The 18,029-nt window shown below is 38.4% G+C and overlaps 1 protein-coding gene across 1 annotated transcript in view; it reads left to right on the top strand.

Moving 5' to 3' along the window:
* Window positions 1–18,029, top strand: part of ULK2 (unc-51 like autophagy activating kinase 2) — a 94,829-nt gene that overhangs the window by 73,668 nt on the left and 3,132 nt on the right. The window contains exons 21-26 of the mRNA XM_081029949.1: window positions 8,053–8,202; window positions 9,539–9,747; window positions 11,430–11,608; window positions 12,063–12,181; window positions 12,538–12,695; window positions 17,699–17,834. Coding sequence (XP_080886075.1) covers window positions 8,053–8,202; window positions 9,539–9,747; window positions 11,430–11,608; window positions 12,063–12,181; window positions 12,538–12,695; window positions 17,699–17,834 — 951 coding nt within the window. The remainder of the gene's footprint in view (window positions 1–8,052; window positions 8,203–9,538; window positions 9,748–11,429; window positions 11,609–12,062; window positions 12,182–12,537; window positions 12,696–17,698; window positions 17,835–18,029) is intronic.

The raw sequence follows: 18,029 nt of genomic DNA, 5'->3' as shown, positions 1-18,029 counted from the left end.
TCCACTCTCTGCTTATGTTACCCATTTATAGCTATAAATTCCCCTCTAAGCACTTCTTTAGCTACATCCCATAACTTTTGGTATGTTGTGTGTTTATTTTCATTTATATTAAGTATTTTCTAATAGTTCTTGTGGTTTTTGTCTTTGACCATTGGTTGTTTGAGACTTGTTCAATTCCTGCATATTTGTGAGTCCACTAAATTTCCTTGTGTTATTGATTTTAATTTTATTCTGTTTTGGTTGAAGAACTACTTTGCTGAATTTCAATCATTTAAAAGGTATTAAGGATTGTTTTATGGCCTAAATATGGTCTTATCTCAGAAAATATTCCATGTGTACTTGAGAAGAATGTGTATTCTGGGACTGTTGGATATAGTGTTCTATAGGTGTCTGTTAGGTCCAGTTGATATATATTTCCTCGATAATATTCTGCTTACTTGTTCTATCTATTATTGAAAGTAAGGAATTGAATTATCCAGCTATTGTTGAATTGTCTGTTACTTTCTTCAGTCTGTCATTTTGCTTCATGTATTTTGGGGTTTTATCTTTAGGTGCATATATATTTAAAATTGTTATATCTTTAACCCGTATAGCTTTCCTATGGTGGTTCTTTGCATGATCTACGAGGTGTGATAAAAAAATACAGTGAATGTTTAAATTAAAAAATATATATTACAATAAAAGACACATTGCCATTAATCCCCCTCAAAGTACTCCCCCTTGCTTTGAATACACTTATCCCATCATTCTTGCCACTTTCTGAAGCAGTTCTGGAAGTTCTCTTTTGTGAGTGTCTTTAGTTGCACTGTCATGGCAGCCTATTTGACAGAAATTGCCATATCAGAAGCAATGTGTGACAGGAACTTGTCAAGATAGAGGATGAGGGCCAGCCTGGTGGCTCAGGTGGTTCGAGCGCCCAGCTCCTAACGCTGAGGTCTCCAGTTCAATACCGACATGGGCCAATGAGCTGTGCTCTCTACAGCTAAGATTGTGAACAACAGTTCTCCCTGACCTGGGCTGCCGTGAGCAGCAGGAAGTTGGCGTGAGCTGCCATGGGCTGCTGTGAGCACCCGACGGACAACTGGCGATCAACTGCCTCAGCCAGGGGGGGAGCGCAAGTCTCATAACACCAGCAGGGGCCAGGGAGCTGTGTCCTACACAACTAGACTGAGAAACAACGGCTTGAAACAGGGAAGGGGGGAAGGTGGAAGGATGGGTGGGGGGAAGAAAAAATAGGATGAAACTGCCCATTTCTCAGACCATTTTCTATGAGTACGATTAACATCAAGGTGATGTTAATTGTGTTTTTTGACCTTGATGGAATTGTGTGAGCTGCGTTTGTACCCAGGAACACTATGGTGAACTCTGAATGTTAAAGGGCTTATTAGAGCATTTAAGAAATGATGTACACAGAGAAATGCAAATAAAAACCACAATGAGATACTACCTCAATCCAGTCAAAATGGCTATCATCAATAAATCAACAAACAACAAATGCTGGCGCGGATGTGGAGAAAAGGGAACGCTAGTGCACTGTTGGAGGGATTGCAGATTAGTGCAGCCACTATGGAAAACAGTATGGAGGTATCTCAGGAATCTGAAAATGGAACTACCCTATGATCCAGTAATTCCACTCCTAGGCATCTACCCGGAGAAATCCAAAACTCCAATTTAAAAATCAGTATGCACTCCTATGTTTATTGCAGCACTTTACACAATAGCCAAGATATGGAAACAACCGAAATGCCCATCGGTAGATGACTGGATTAAGAAGCTGTGGTACATTTATACAATGGAGTATTACGCAGCCATAAAGAAGAAAGAAATCTTATAATTTGCAACAACATGGATGGATCTAGAGAACATTATGTTAAGTGAAATAAGTCAGAAAGAGAAAGACAAGTACCATATGATCTCACTTATATGTGGAATCTAAAGAAAAGAATATGTGAATGAACTAATCAGAAACAGTTTTGGGGACACAAAGAAAAAACCGAGAGTTGTTAGATGGGCGGGGGGGGGGGGTTGGGGATAAGGGGAAAGGTGAAGGGATTAGGAAGCAGCTGGTAACCACAAGATGGCCTCAGGGTTTTTTGAAAATTAATTTGGGGAACGTATTCAATAATGTTGTAAAGGTTTTGTTGGGTATCCGATGGACATGCGTCCTATTTGGGAGACCACCTCAGGGATACTGTGGATGCCTGATCATGGCATTGTACACCAGAAGCTAAACATTAATGAATGCCAACTATAATTTTATATATATAATGTGATGGCTCAGTGTGAGGTCGGAGGGATAGTGGATGGGGGGAGGGGGGTTCACAGTGTGAGGGATATAAATGATGAACGTCTAAGTATTACCTTGTGTTGTACACCTGAAACTAATAAATAATAAAAAAAAAAGAAATGATGTACATAGACAATGGCCTGAGAAATGGGCAACGGTTTCATCCTCCGTCATGACAACTCTCCGTATCACACATCACTTCTGGAATGGCGTTTTCTGTCAAATAAAAACATTACGGTGTGTTCTCACTCACCTTATTTACCAGCTCTGGCATCGTGCGACTTCTGGCTCTTCCCCAAAGTCAAAATGACCATGAAAGGTTAACGTATTGAGTAGATTGAGGGCATTGAGGCAGCCACGACAGTGCAACTAAGACACTTACAAAAGAGGACTTTCAGAACTGATTTCAGAAAATGGCAAGAGCAATAGGATAAGGTTAAGTGTGTTTGAAGTTAGGGGGAGTATTTTGAGGATTAATGGCAATGTGTCATTTTACTGTAATAAATTTTTTTTTAAATTTAAACATTCACTATATTTTTTTTATCAAACCCTATATCATTTCCCATCCTTTTACTTTCCATCTGTTTGTATCTTTGAATCTCAAAACTTGTCTTCTATACAACATGTACTTGAGTCTTGTTTATTTAATCTAGTCTGACAATCTCTACCTCTTTGATTAGATTATTTAATCCATTCACATTTACTATTATTATTGATATACCGGGTTTCCCTGAAAATAAGACCTAGCCAGACCATCAGCTCTAATGCATCTTTTGGAGCAAAAATTATATAAGACCCCGTCTTATTTTAATATAAGACTGGATATAATATAATAATATAATATAATCATAATGTGATTATAATATAATGTAATACCAGGTCTCATATTAATTTTTTCTCCAAAAGACACATTAGAGCTGATGGTCGGGCTAGGTCTTATTTTCGGGGAACATGATAGTTAGATTTATATATGCATTTTATTTGTTGTTTTCTATACACGTCATGTCTTTTCCTATGTTCTTCTTTTACTGCTTTCTTTTGCATTAAGTGAATATTTTCCAGTGTAACAATTTGTTTCCTTTAATGATGTTTTTCACTTTTTAAAGTTATTTTCTTACCGTGTTTCCCCCAAAATAAGACCTAACTGGAAAATAAGCCCTTGCATGATTTTTCAGGATGACATCCCCTGAACATAAGCCCTAATGCATCTTTTGGAGCAAAAATTAATATAAGATCCAGTCTTATTTTCGGGGAAGCACAGTAGTCTGTTTACAATATTCATGTTATTAGATTCTACTTTAGATTTACACTAACTTCCAGTGAAATACAGATGCATTACTCCTATGTAGCTCTGTTCCTTCCCCTTTTTAGTGCTAATATTGTTATACATATTCTATATCCAATGATACATTATTGTAGTTATTAATTTTATAATTTTATCTTATAAAGAAACTAAGAAAGAAGATGAGGTATATATTTATAGTTTGTTACATTAACCTTCTTATTTACCACTTCTGTTTTTCTTTATTTGCGTGTGTGTGTGTGTGTGTGTGTGTGTGTGTGTGTGTGTGTGTGTGTGTATTCAAGTTGCCCTCTGGTATCACTACATTATTCCAATACAGCTTTGCTCTTGCCTCCTTTGTGCTCTCATTATCAAATATATTACATTCCTATGTCTTACAGACCCTACGATACAATTATAAACATATTGTTTTATACAATTGCTTTTTAAGTCAGTTAAGAAAAGAAAGGTGAAGGAATATGCAATTATACTGTGTTTTGTAATTATTAATACATAATTACTTTTGTCAGAACTCTGTTCTTCTCCCATGTAGATTGGAATTCCTGTCTGGGCTGAGTTGCTTTCGAGTTGTTGGACTCCTCTTGGTATTTCTTAAAAGGCAGGTGTGCTAACAAATTCTCCCAGCTTTTGGTTGTTTTGGAATGTCTTTATTTTGCCTTCATCTATTAAAGGGTTTTGCTTGATTGATTGACAGTTTTTCTCACAGCATTTTAAATCTGACATTTCGCTACCCACTGGCTTCCTTCTGATCATAAGTTAGCTGTTAATCTTACTGGGTTCCTTTGTGTGTGAGAATTCTCAAGATTTTCTCTTAGTCTTTGGCTTTTACTGTTTTACTGTGGTGTTTCGGGGTACGGATCTCTTAGTTTATCTTTGAGTTTGTTGAGCTTTTTTGGTATATAGATTAATGTTTTTCATCAAACTAGAAGTTTTCAGGCATTATTTATTTGGATATATTTTCTGCTGCTTTCTGTCTCTCCTCTCCTGGTACTTTTCATTATCCATATATAGGTACAGTTAATGGTGTCTTATATTTCCCTAAGACTTCGTTCATTTCAGTTCATTCTCTTTTCTTTCTATTCTTCAGATTGTATAATCTCTATTGATTGATCTTCAAGTTTATGGACTTTTTTTTTTCCTGCCAGTTCAAATCTGCTGTTGAGCCTCTGTAGTGAGTTTTCATTTCAGTTATTCTTTTTAACTCCAGAATTCCCATTTGGTTCTTTTTTTCATAGTTTCTCTTTTCGTTGATATTCTCCATTTGATGAGATATTGTCATCATGTTTTCCTTTAGTTACTTGAACATGTTTAAAATAGCTGCTTTAAAATGAAGTCTTTGCTAATTTTGACATTTGAGCCTTCTCAAGGGCAGTTTCTGTTGCTTGCTTAACTTTCTGTGTATGGTAACTCTTTATTGTTTATTTGCTTATATCATGATTTTTTAGATGGTAACTGGATATTTTCTATTTTGGTAGTAATTCTGGATGCTGATCCTCTAGTTCCCCACCCTTCGGCTTGTTGTTTTTAGCTTGTTTATTTGTTTAGTCTTGGCTGGACTATTTCAGTGAAGTCTGTTTACCCTATAGTATAAAGCCTCTGATGTTATTCCTCAGAAGGCACAGCCTTAGGCATTTGTACAGTTACCCTGGGGTGACAATGGTCTTAGCAGGACTGAATATTTCTCTGATCTCTCAAACTATCTACCTCTGTTGGTGTCACACCAAGCTAATAGCCTCCACTGATTGCCAACTGATTGCTGTATTATTTTTGACAGTAATTTGTTGGGGCATAAATTGTTCCATGGTCTTATTTAATTAAATTCTGGCCCTTTTGCAGAAGTTGTCTCTAAAGCCCGTCTTCTTTGAGCCTTGTTCTGACCATAGGAGGGCTCTTCTTAGTCCTTCCCTCCCTCCCCTCCCTTCCCCTCCCCTCCCCCCTCCCCTCCCCTTCCCTCCCCTCTCCTCCTCTCCATTCGCCTCCCTTCCCTTCCCTTCTTTCTTTTTCTGTTTTAAAATGTTTAGTCTTTTTCTTTTGGGCGAACTCATCTGTTTACTCCATGGTGTGTCTGTCTGTATTTGCTGGGTCTCAGACTAAAATGTCCTTGTTTGAGAAGGGGGCACCAGGTCCCATTACTTCTCTCTTGTCATTTTTAGAGTCTCATATGTGGGGCGGGGGGTTTGCACAGAATGGAACAAAAGGATGGATCTATGAAGTGGGTGCAGCTTGTCAGGTGTGGAGGAGAGTGATGCCGGAAGAGGTGGGTGCAGCAATTAATGGTGATAAAAATGGGCTGAGGGATATGGTATGAAGGCTGGTGGGAGAAGGTGAGAAGGTCTTGTGGGAAAGCTGAGAGGGGCCTTTCCCTGGTGAGCCCCTTTGGGGGGTGCTGAGGTGGGGCGTGGGGGCAGGGTCCGGGCCTCTGGTAACAGCATCTCCTTTAAGATGCCAGAGCCTCTGTACTATATCTTTATTTTTCTCTCAGCCTTTTTGGCTCCCCCTTCTCCACGAAAAAGAAGGTCAGTAGTATGTGTATGGTTCTTTCCCTGGCTCTCTCTGTTAAACTTCTACACTGTCTTTGTTTGTTAGCTTGTTCCTCTCATAGAGCTACCAGCTGCTCCTTATTTCTTACCATCATAGTCTTCATTGTTTCTGACGGTGCCTTTAAGTGTAATGTCCCCATGATCTCTTTCAAGTAAAGTCAGTGTCCTTGGGGAGATTTTCAGAATTCTCTGTTCTCTTGCCTCCACCAGCCTCCGGGAAATCCTGTGCACCATTACTCTAGAGCTGGGCATGATGGCAGTGGCCCATTTCTCTTAGAGTGACACCCCTGCTTTGTGAGCTAGGTGCTGGTAGGGGTGGAAGCCCTTCTTGGCTTGTCTCTACTAGCATGGAACCTCTGCCCTTAGTGACAGGTGAACTGGGCTGAGGGAAGTAAGGGCCCTAATATTTGATCTACCAGCCTAGGTTAGAACTTCCACCTCATGAGAAGGGGCTGGGTAGGGAGACAGTTCTTACTGAGATGTAGTAGATATTTTTGAATAAATGTGTCATTTCCTGTATGCCCTAGGACAATATCCAGAGACTTTAAATGGTTGTTTTTTTAAAAATAATTTTCACCAGTTATTCTCGTTTCACTGGGGAGCAGTTCTTCACACTGCTTTTCCGGAAGTCATTTCTTTTATGTGCTGTTAACCAAAAGTCACTGAGTCACTAGAAGTGGGACAGATTTTGAAAACAGCTTTCCTGAGTGACCATACTATGTCTCATTCTTCTTAAAAATAAATTAAATTTCATAGATTTTATAAGTTCTACATGAATATGTGTAATAATTTAAGTCCAAGTTTATGGATTTGAAATCAGGTATTTTTCCTAATATTTAGGCATAAAATATGTATTTGACAATTTTTATCCTTTTTCCTTTCTCTCATCCACATAAATTTTACTATAATCATTTGAAATTACAGATTTCTTTTTCTAATTATAAAGTTTCAGTTTCTGAAAATAAAAGCTGTTGATAGTGGAAAAATTTAAGATCTTAGGGGCAAAACAGGGTCACTGGCACTTAATATATACCCATGACCATATACTTTTATACCTACTAAAAATCATGGAGATATTACATTAAGTAAAGAGAATATCTATGTCATTTTGTATATCTTTTGTAATAGATACTAGTTAATTAATTTCCACTTACTGTTCCCTTGCTCCCTAGGAGATTTTTATGATCCCTCTCTTCTGCTGTTAATGAAATGCTTTAAGTTATGCTCCATTGCAAATAAGACACTGAGAGGCAATTTTGTTTCTCTATCTGCTTCAGTGTCTCTCCTTTAAGCTTATGATTTGTATTAACTCCTGCCTCCATTCTGTGGTCTCAGAAATGTAATGTTTTTCAGATGCTTGAGTGTGAAAATGCTTTGGACAACTTTTATTGATTCTGCTGTTTGGTGGATGGGAGATTTTTCACCTTCTCTTCATTTAGCCCAAGCTTAGCCCATCAGGCCCGCTTTAACAGCTGTCCCATCTCACCTCCCTTTCTTCCTGACAGATGTAAGGGTGAGAGTCTAAGACATAGGAGTACTTTGACTCAAGTTTCTGTATCTTTCTACAGCTGTATTGCTATGGAGACTCCTGATCTCCGTCCGCTTTACCTCACATTTTTATTCTCTGTTCTTGGTTTCCACTTTTTCAAATTATCCTCAGTAGGTATGACTGCAGTACATGTATTTTAGAAGTATACAGAAGTAACTCTGAATACTAGGCTTTGGGGTAAAGAAGATTCACAGCCATGAATAGGTTACTATAAAATGTTTTAATCGGTATCTGTACTAAATGCTTACTGTAAAAAAAAGAAGAAAGAAAGAAAAAGAACCCTACTATAAAAGTGAAGGTCTCTCTGTAATCCCACCCCCAAAATATAAACACTGTCAAAGTCATGTAACTTTTGGTAAACTTTTTGTTGTAGCCCCTGTAGGAGCCTGTGGTGTTGTGCTGGCACCCCCTATGGGAGCAACAGCGAGTTCCAGGGCTGTCCTATTCACTGTAGGATCTCCTCCACATAGCGCTGCGGCCCCCACCTGTACTCATATGGTCCTTCGAACAAGAACAACCTCAGGTGAATTGTCTTGTTACAATCTTTGGCCAGTGTTTGGAGGGTAGTATTCTGATAATGACTTAATGGTGTAACTTAGACAAGTCTCTTAACCTCTCTGGATTTCAGTTTCTTTTTTTAGTGATATGGGGATAACTCGTTTCTTTGCATTAAAGGGTTATAAGGAGTAAATGAGGCAATATTTGTAAACAAAACTTTATGAAATAAAAGTACTATGTTATACATTTATAATATATAATATTATAGCATTATAACATAAATGCGACTTTGATGATGAAGCAGCTATGCTTATATAGTGCTTCCTAGCTTACACTTAAGACTTATTTTTGTACATCCAGTAAATTTTTTGAAAATGATGGGTTGTATTTTATCTTTGTTGTTTTCTTAGAAACCTAAGTTTTACTTTTTTTTTTTTACTTTGGGTCCCAATCTTTCCACTTAATGTTATATACGTTAGACAAGCGAATAGATTGGTTTTATCATTCATACTTTATAAATAGGTTATCAATACCCAAACTTAAAGTATTTAGATCGGACTTGAAATGAGTTATCATTTGACATTATTTTATATATTGTACCTGTGTCCTTTAAGTTCTCTTATGCTGAATAGGTTACTAATCAAGATTCAGTGGATTAATAAGCAAAAGATATAAAAAGATAACGAGAGAAAGTAGAGCTAATCTTGTTTTTAAAATTATTGAAAGTATTAGATAATAAGAAAATATCATTTTAAGAAAGTAAAATACCTATTAACTGAGCCAATGTTAAAACGATGTAATGACCAGTATTGTTGAGGGTTAGTGGGATCTGTGTGCTTACTCTTGGCTGCTTTAGAAAGTAGTGGCAATTCTTAGAAAAAGCTGTTAAAAATGTTCATGATATTTGCTCTCTAGTAGTCCCATTCCTGTTTATAATACTACCTTGGAGTATTAATCACAAATAAATCATTCAAAAGAAGGAAAAAATTTGGATTTTGTTAGCGTTATTTATGATACAAAAAAATCAGAAATTGTATAAATGCCTCCAGATTAGCATTATGTATATAAATTTAGTGAACTACTATGCAGACTTGGAGAAACACGGATAAATGTATATGCTATAAATTTGTTTAAAACAGAATATTTAAAAACTAGCTAGGATGATGTCTATAAAATATACAAATAGACAAGGAATGGAGGTGAACATGGAAAAATAAAACCCATTCATATGTTCAGATATGGGGCGAATGACTTTTCTTTTGATGTTTCCTTTGTTCCTTTTATAGTAGGAGTGGGCAAGGAGGACCCTAACTCTGTGCACTCACTCCAGGCTCTGCGCCACATGTCCTGTTTCCTTGCAGTGGGCTCCAGCAGCTCGGGAGGATCCCTGTGCTCCACGAGTGGCCGCGTGTATGTGGGCTCCCCGCCTGGTCCCTGCTGGGGGTCTTCTCCTCCAGGAGCAGAGGCAGCTCCTAGCCTGAGATACGTGCCTTATGGTGCTTCACCCCCCAGCCTAGAGGGTCTCATCACCTTTGAAGCCCCTGAACTGCCAGAGGAGACACTGATGGAGGTAAAGAGACCGTTGTGACATGTCATTGTAATGTTGATACTATAGGAGAACGTTCTAGTGATAAGGAAAGAGCAAAATACCATTGAAAGTTCTGAAGTTTTTTTCTTCTCTTTAACTTACCTTTTCTATTTGAAAAACATTGCTAATATATTTTCAGAATAATGTTGACCATGACACACATCCACAAGCTTTGGTTGATAGGAGGTGACATGTATAGATTTTATGTTGTTAATTTTTTAATCTGAAGTTTATTTACTTCTTACAGGACTTTTGAAGTATAATCTTTGTCCTAAAACCATAACTTTTTATTCTCAAAGCTTGTTTTTGTTTATAAGATTTAAAAAAAATACAATTTAAGCTCAGGTTTAAAAAAATAATAAACCATAATGCTAGATTAGTCACTAGCACTGAGAAATAAACCTGACAAGCAGACCGGATGCTCACATTTGTAGACCAGTACCTCCATGGACCCAATTCTACAGGGAAAACACATCATAATCTGAAGCATGCTAAGCACAAATCCAGAGCAGGAGAAGTTAATTTTATGATTCTAAAGATGGTACCAGCTCAATTCCTCAGTCTTAACTCAAGGGCAGTCTTCAGTGGACTGCATTGTATTCTGGGTCCCTGAATACAATATTAACTTAGCCTGCATTTCAAATTTAAATGATTAGTTCTCTAGATCAACTAAAGAATAAATTTTCTCCCTGGGCTGGACCTCTGACATTTCTATTTTGTGTGAATGAAAAATATTTCACGTAAAAGTTGTAACATACTGCATGCAAAATTTTAGTGGTGGTTTTGTAGTAAATTGAGTAGTAATTTTGAAACTGTGTAATGCAATCTAAGATTGGAAAAGCAATCTTCAGAGGTTTTTCAATCTCCATCAAGTTAGACATAAGTTATGTTCTAATATGTGTGGAACATCATTGATGGACATCAGTGTATTGGAACATATAGTCCAGTACGCTGTCACAGAGCAGAGAGGCTTTAAAAAGTTGATTGGTTTATTCTCTTGTTCCTAGGAAAATGACTCTCATCTTTTTTTTAACTGTAAAAGGAGAGTGAGCAACTTAGTCTTATTTGAGATTTAAAAATACATTTTATAGCTAAAAACAGACATTAATTTTAGAATATCCATTTTTAATGCATGCTGTTGTGTTATCTATACTCCCCTCTCTAACTAACTGAAAAGATCACACAAATTTAGAGCTTTGATTTTAGGAATCACTGTTAACTGAAAAACCACCAGAAACTAAAGCATCACTGAAATTATAAATCAGTAGAATTCACTGAACTGTCAAGAACTATGGTTTAGTGTGTAGAATATCCTTATAATCTTTATATCTATTTTGTCATGTTTTTGTCTCCTGTATATTGATTTATATATGATTCAGTATTTCATTTTTTTCTGACAAAAGCACGGTGACCTCATACCTCGGAAGCTTAATTTTGTGAGTGCTCTCATACAGACACACAAACACATGTGCACACCCACACGGGTTTCATTTCTGTTTATTTTCTCACTCGTTTCCTAGAATTTTAAATTTTCAGTCTCCTTTGATCATTCTGATATTCATAAGTATAAAAAAATACTACCAGTGGCCATGGTTCATATGCAAAAATGAGTATGCACGTGTTCTCAATCCCAAAGTTTCTAAGACAAGTTGACTTTGCTGCAGCGAGAACACACAGATACATTACGCCACCTGAATGTGATGCTGACGTTCACGGAGTGTGTGCTGGACCTGACAGCCGTGAGGGAGGCGAGCCCAGAGCTCTGCACCTCTGCGGTCTCCTTGTACCAGATCCAAGAGAGTGTGGTTGTGGACCAGATCAGCCAGCTGAGCAAAGACTGGGGGTAGGTGCCCGCTTGCCATCCATTTCCAGGCCCTTTATGCTTTCTGTGAATTCATGGCTGGGATGAGGCCAGCCACTGAAGACTGCATCTCATTTTTAAAAGCTTCAGGAAAGTCTTAAGTTATTTTGTTTTCTAGATTCACTGCATGAGCCAAGACTTGGAGATTCTGCAACTTAAGTGTTTGTTGTCTTTTCCCTGTAAATTTTACTATTGAAGATATTTGATGATAAAGAAATTGTATTGATTTTTATCTGAGTGTATCATTGTATTCAAAGTACACACGTCTTCTTCCATGCTGTACCTTCTCCTGCAGGAGTTATTTGTGCATTAAAAATATCAATGAGAGTGACAGTCCCTTAGAAAGGCTATTGTAATGATGACCTGAGGTGTAAAGAGCCGAGCCTGGCATGTTGGTTCACAAGATAACACTCTGCTTGCTGTCTCCTGGGTGCAGGCGGGTGGAGCAGCTGGTGCTGTACATGAAAGCGGCACAGCTACTGGCAGCATCTCTGCATCTTGCCAAAGCCCAGATCAAGTCGGGGAAACTGAGCCCGTCCACAGCAGTGAAACAAGGTATGAGTGGAATATACCAATGCGGGACTCCTCGGGTACTTGAGCTGCTCCTTTTCCCACTACACTCAAAAAGCAAGTTTTTGATGAGAAATCATTGTTATTAAATATTCTTAAATGGGAAAAGAGGCTGGCTTTTCTGTTCTTTTTAATTTTTGCCATTTAATTGATTCAGAGAGTCGTCAGAAAGTGCTTTATCCTCAATCTTAACTGAAAGAGAGAACATATGAAAGAATCTGATTTCCAATCATTTTTTTCAGTGATCATTTAGTGTTACTTTTCTTTAAATCAGTAGAAAAGGTGCATGTCACTGTGACCTTATTTCTGGAGGAAAATTAAAATCTCAACTTTTTTTTCAGTTGTCAAAAATCTGAATGAACGATATAAATTCTGCATCACCATGTGCAAGAAACTTACAGAAAAGCTGAATCGCTTCTTCTCTGACAAACAGAGATTTATTGATGAAATCAACAGCGTAACTGCAGAGAAACTCATCTATAATTGTGCTGTAGAAATGGTAATCCTTTTTAAGGTTCAATATTGTATAATACTACTTATCGTGAAGAATATCTTTTGAATTGAGTATCTACTTGCCATTATCTAGCTAGCCCTTTGAAAAAAGAATTTAGGAGTAGCCACTAAGCTCAATTGGTTAGAATGCAGTGCAGTGCCCTTTACATACAAGGTTACCAGTTCGATCCCCACATGGGCCACTGTGAGTTGCACCCTCCACAACTAGATTGAAACAACTACTTGACTTGGATCTGGTGGGACCTGGAAAAAAACACTTAAATTAAAAAGTTTAAAATAAATAAATAAATAAATAATAAAAATTTAAAAAGAATTTATTCTCTATCACTTCCAAGTCCCAAGTTTTGTGATTACCTCTTACTAAAGGAGTAATTGGACTTAATTAACATTTAAGTAACACATTAAGTAGCGTTGGTTATCACATTCGGTAAATTTTATTATGCCTCTTAAAAATTGCTAACATCGCATGATGTAATCTTTTTATAGTTTGCATCTAAAAGCTCGGATCTGTTCCATTTTCTATTTAAGAAGTTGTGGTTTGATAAAACATTAGAAAAATACTTTTGTTAAGCCACAGAAATTCATGTGCTAACCTTACTGACCTTACTTAAGTATAGACAAAGTAAAATCTACTTTTCCAATTCCCTGGTTTTACTACTGGAAATAATTTATTTTCTGTCTCATTGGGAAAAAATTACTCTAAAGTAGAGATGAAATTAGGAACTGTTAAAGAATAGTGGTTAAATTGGGGAAATTTTAAATTATTGACTGATCTTATTTTACCACATTAACATAATAGACCTCCCTTCTTCCCCCCAAATTTGTTTACTTTGAATTGTATTGTTTTATTACACCCTTGGCCTTATTTTGAAAACCATTATTATAATAAAAAGTCATATGAAAATAACTTTTGAATATAAGCTGTTGACATGAATAATATGCATTGTATTACTCTATACCGAATTAAGACTTCATATGATAAATTTGTTTTTTTTTAGAAATTTGTGCCCGGAAAATTGTCCTCCCTTAAGGAATTATGGTGCTTCTTTCTTTTCTGATAATAAGAGCCATGTAACTTCAGTAACTTCCTCCTTTTGCCCTGGCTGCTTAGCAAACTTAGAGATATTAGCACTTGTGTTTACTTGTTTATTATTTCTCCTTTTTTCAGGCTCTGATTTTTATATCCATTTTATTTATCTTATTGTATGTGGCTTTAAGTTTTTTTTTTGAAGGAAACAGAGCATATTGACAAGTAAGTTAGAATACTGGAGAACTGACAGCCCTGGCGTTTAATGATTAAAGAGAAAATCAGAGTGCCATTGAGAGAACTCAAATGCTCATAACCCTATGAATAATACTACTGTCCCCTGTTTCTGGAGATCCCCTACCCAGCTTTTCTATCACCTAACTAATTCCTACTCCTTTTTTTTTTTTCTGTTTTTTTTCCTCTATTTATTTTTTTGTTCCAGGTATACAAAGCAATGTAATGGTTAAACATTTAAACCCCTCATAAAGTAATAATTCAATCCCCAAGGTATTACCCCTCTGATATCTTATATAACCATTACAATACCTTCGACTATCTTCCCTATGCTGTACTCCACATCCCGTGACTATATATACCTATATATTTAGTTACAGTTGACATTCAATATTATCCTACTTCAGCTCTTCAGGTGAATAGTGCGTTGGTCAGGCATCTACCCAGTCTGTGACATGATCCCCCTGATGAGTCCAGTGCCCATCAGGCACCTTACATGATCTTTACAACATTGTTGATTATATTCCCCATATTGTATTAACTATCAGTTTGTATTTCTTACTGCCTTCACCTTTTTCACCCTGCCCCTAACCCCATTCCCATCTTATCACCCTGATAGATCTAGTACCTATCTGGCATCATACCTGGTTGTTACAATATTATTGACTATATTCCTTGTGCTGTACCCTACATCCATGTGACTACTGTATAACCAATTTGTACTTCTTAATCCTTTTCCCTTTCACCCATCCTTAACCCCCTCCCATCTTAAAGAAGTCCCTCTAAGATTCCTTATAGTACTGGTTTGGTGGTGATGAACTCCTTTACCTTTTTCTTGTCTGGGAAGCTCCTTATCTGTCCTTCAATTCTAAAGGACAGCCTTGCTGGGTAGAGCAATCTTGGTTTTATGTTGTTGCTTTTCATCACTTGGAATATTTCCTGCCACTCCCTTCTTGCCTGCAAAGTTTCTGTTGAGAAAGCAGCTGACAGTCTTATGGGGGCTCCCTTGTAGGTAACTAACTGCTTTTCTCTTGCTACTTTTATGATTCTCTTTGTATTTAACCTTTAGCATTTTAATTATGATGTGTCTTGGTGTCGGCCTCTTTGGATTTATCTTGTTTGGGAGTCTGTGCTTCCTGGGCTTGTATGTTCATTTCCTTCACCAGGGTAGGGAAGTTTTCTGTCATTATTTTTTCAAATAGGTTTTCAATTCCTTGCTCTCTCTTGTCACTTTCTGGTACCCCTATAATGCGAATGTTGGTATGCTTGATATTGTCCCAGAGGCCCCTTAAGCTCTCCTCAATTTTTGGATTCCTTTTTCTTTTTGCTGTTCTGGTTGGGTGTTATCTGCTACCTTATCTTCTACATCACTGGTTGGATCCTCTGCTTCTTCTAATCTACTGTTGATTCTTGTTTCCATAATTGTATCCTTTATTTCTGACTGCTTCTGTTTTATGGTTTCCATCTCCATTTTTATGCTTCCTGTCTCTCTGTTGAAGTTCTCTCTGAGGTCACTGAGCATTCTTATAACCACTGCATCTGATAGATTGCCTATCTCAGTTTCTCTTAGTTCTTTTTCTGGAGCTTTGTTTGGTTCTTTCATTTGGGATGTGTTTCTTTGTCTCCCCATTTTGGCTGCCTCCCTATGTTTGTTTCTATGTATTAGGCAAGGCTGCTATGACTTCCGGTCTTAGTAGAGTGGCCTCATGTAGTAGGTGTGCCGTGGGGTTCAGTGGCGCAGTCTTTCTGGTCACCTGAGCCATGTGCTCCAGGTGCGTCCCTTGTGTGGGTTGTGTGTGCCCTCCTCTTGTGGTTGAGCCTTGGTTGATAATTGCACATCAGTGTGAAGGACTGACCTCCCTCACACTGGGGCTCAATGGTTGTGAGAACTGGCCGTGACTACAGTGGAAGAGTTGTGCAGTGGCTGGACCCTACAGAGCAGGATCTGCCTCAGCAGGACTCTGGTGCCTGCGCAGTCCACCCCTTGGGTGTGTTGTACTTGAAGGCGGCTGGTGATGCTCCAGCTCATTTGAAGCTGGGCACTGGAGGTGCCAGCACCAGGACCACCTTGGAGGGGATCCACTGTAGGTCTACTTCAGCCACTGCCTGTGCCCATCTGGGGCTACCTAGCGGAAGCCAGAAAGAAATCTGCAAATGGCTGCCACCCATGCTATGCTTGGAAGCGCCTTGAGAGGCCAAGCTGTAAACCAAGGCCGGCTGCCACTAATGCTGGCTTACAGCTGCTCAGCCCGAGGGACAGGACACACTCAAGCCAGATGCTGCTTGTCTGTGTTCTGCGAACTTTTGACAGACCCTAGGAAGGTCTGTAGCTTGAGCTAAGTCAGGCAATCTGCACTAAAAAGCTGCTGGAAGATGCCTGGATTTGCCGGAAAGTTGGGCTGGGCCAGGTCTCAAATCACCAGGGCATGGCAAACTAACGGTGGAGACTCAGGAATGGTGGCCACCTGTGTTCGCACATTGATAAGGGGAAGGGCTCAACAAAGAAACAAAGGCCTTTGCCAGCTCCCCGTCCAGGAGAAAGCCGCCCCTCCAGACCCTCCCAAGCCAGACAACTCAATTCCCCACCACACGTCCCTGAGCCCAGAGCGGGTAATTCCGTTGGTGGTTAAGTCCATGCATGGTCCCTTTAAGAGGCGCGCCTGTAGGTGCAGCCACACTGTCTCACCCAGTCACAATCTCCACTGGTTTTCACAACCAAAAATTATGGGGACTTCTTTCCCTGGCACTGGAACCCTGGGCTGGGGTGGGGCTGGGATCTCTCGATCCTTTAGTGGATGGGGGGACCCCACAGCCAAAATAGCCCTCCCGATCTTTAATGGTCACATGCAGGTGTGGGACCAGTCTATTCTGTGTCTCTGACCTTCCTATCAGTCTGGAGGTGGCTTCTTCTGCATGTCCTTAGTTGAAAGGCTTCAGTTCAGCTTGACTTTAGGCAATTCTCAATAATGGTTGTTTTGTAGATTAGTTGTAATTTTGATGTGGTTGTGAGAGAAGGTAAACACAGCATTTACCTACTGCGCCATCTTGGTTGTCCCTACTCCTTCTTTATGACTTGGCCCAAACGTCGCCTCCTGGAGGCTTTCCCTAATCTTCTCTTACTTCCATAGTTAGAAGCACTTTATATATATCCTGTACTATCTGGGGCTTCCTCCTATAATATCACATACCCCTTGGAACTAGAATGGCATGTTTTGCAGGCTTATCTCTCCCAGACTGTGAGCTCACCTTCCTTGTATGCTCAGTGCCTGACAGTAAGTGCTCGATAATTATCTCTGAATGAAATGAACCAGACAATTGTTTAACTAAAAGAAGAAGCTGATAAGTGACTTCTAACTTCATTTAATTATTTTATTGTAACAAAATCTACTTTAATGAAATGCCAGGTTACCCTAGCTTGAAAGTATATGTTTAAAATAAACTTTTTACTGAAATCATAGAAGCGCCAATTTAGAAAAATAAATTTTATGAATCATGAATCTCTGAGGACAAGACGGTTATGTTTGAATGCAGAATAACTCTTTTGTCAGGAGGCTCCTTCTCTATATCACTCATCTGGTGATCTTTAAATTTGATATAGTTTGGTAGATTACATCATTTTGTCAAAATGTAATTTTAGATAGCTCCCACTTAAAAGCTGTGCTATCCAAATGGATTTGTATTTTCTTGGAAAAGCTGAGAATATTCTTGTTTTTATTGACTGGCTCCAGGTTCAAGCTGCAGCCCTGGATGAGATGTTTCAGCAGACTGAAGATATTGTTTATCGCTATCATAAGGCAGCCCTTCTTTTGGAAGGCCTAACTAAGATTCTCCAGGACCCTGCAGATATTGAAAGTGTACATAAATGTAAGTTGACTAGAAAGTAGTGTGTTTATTGATTGCGATTTAGTTGTCTCCAACAGGTACAATTCTACTTAGAGTTTGGAATCATACTGCCTGTATTTGAATCTTCGTTTTCCGATCTTGGGCAAATCACTTACCCTTTCTGTGGTCTCGGTTTCTTCTTCTAAAAGATGAGGGAACAGTGCCTGCCTTATAGAA

The sequence above is a fragment of the Rhinolophus hipposideros genome, assembly GCF_964194185.1.
Source record: "Rhinolophus hipposideros genome assembly, chromosome: 20".
NCBI lineage: Eukaryota > Metazoa > Chordata > Mammalia > Chiroptera > Rhinolophidae > Rhinolophus > Rhinolophus hipposideros.
Note: the sequence above shows the minus strand (reverse complement) of the source record. Positions and strands in the feature narration are given on the sequence as shown.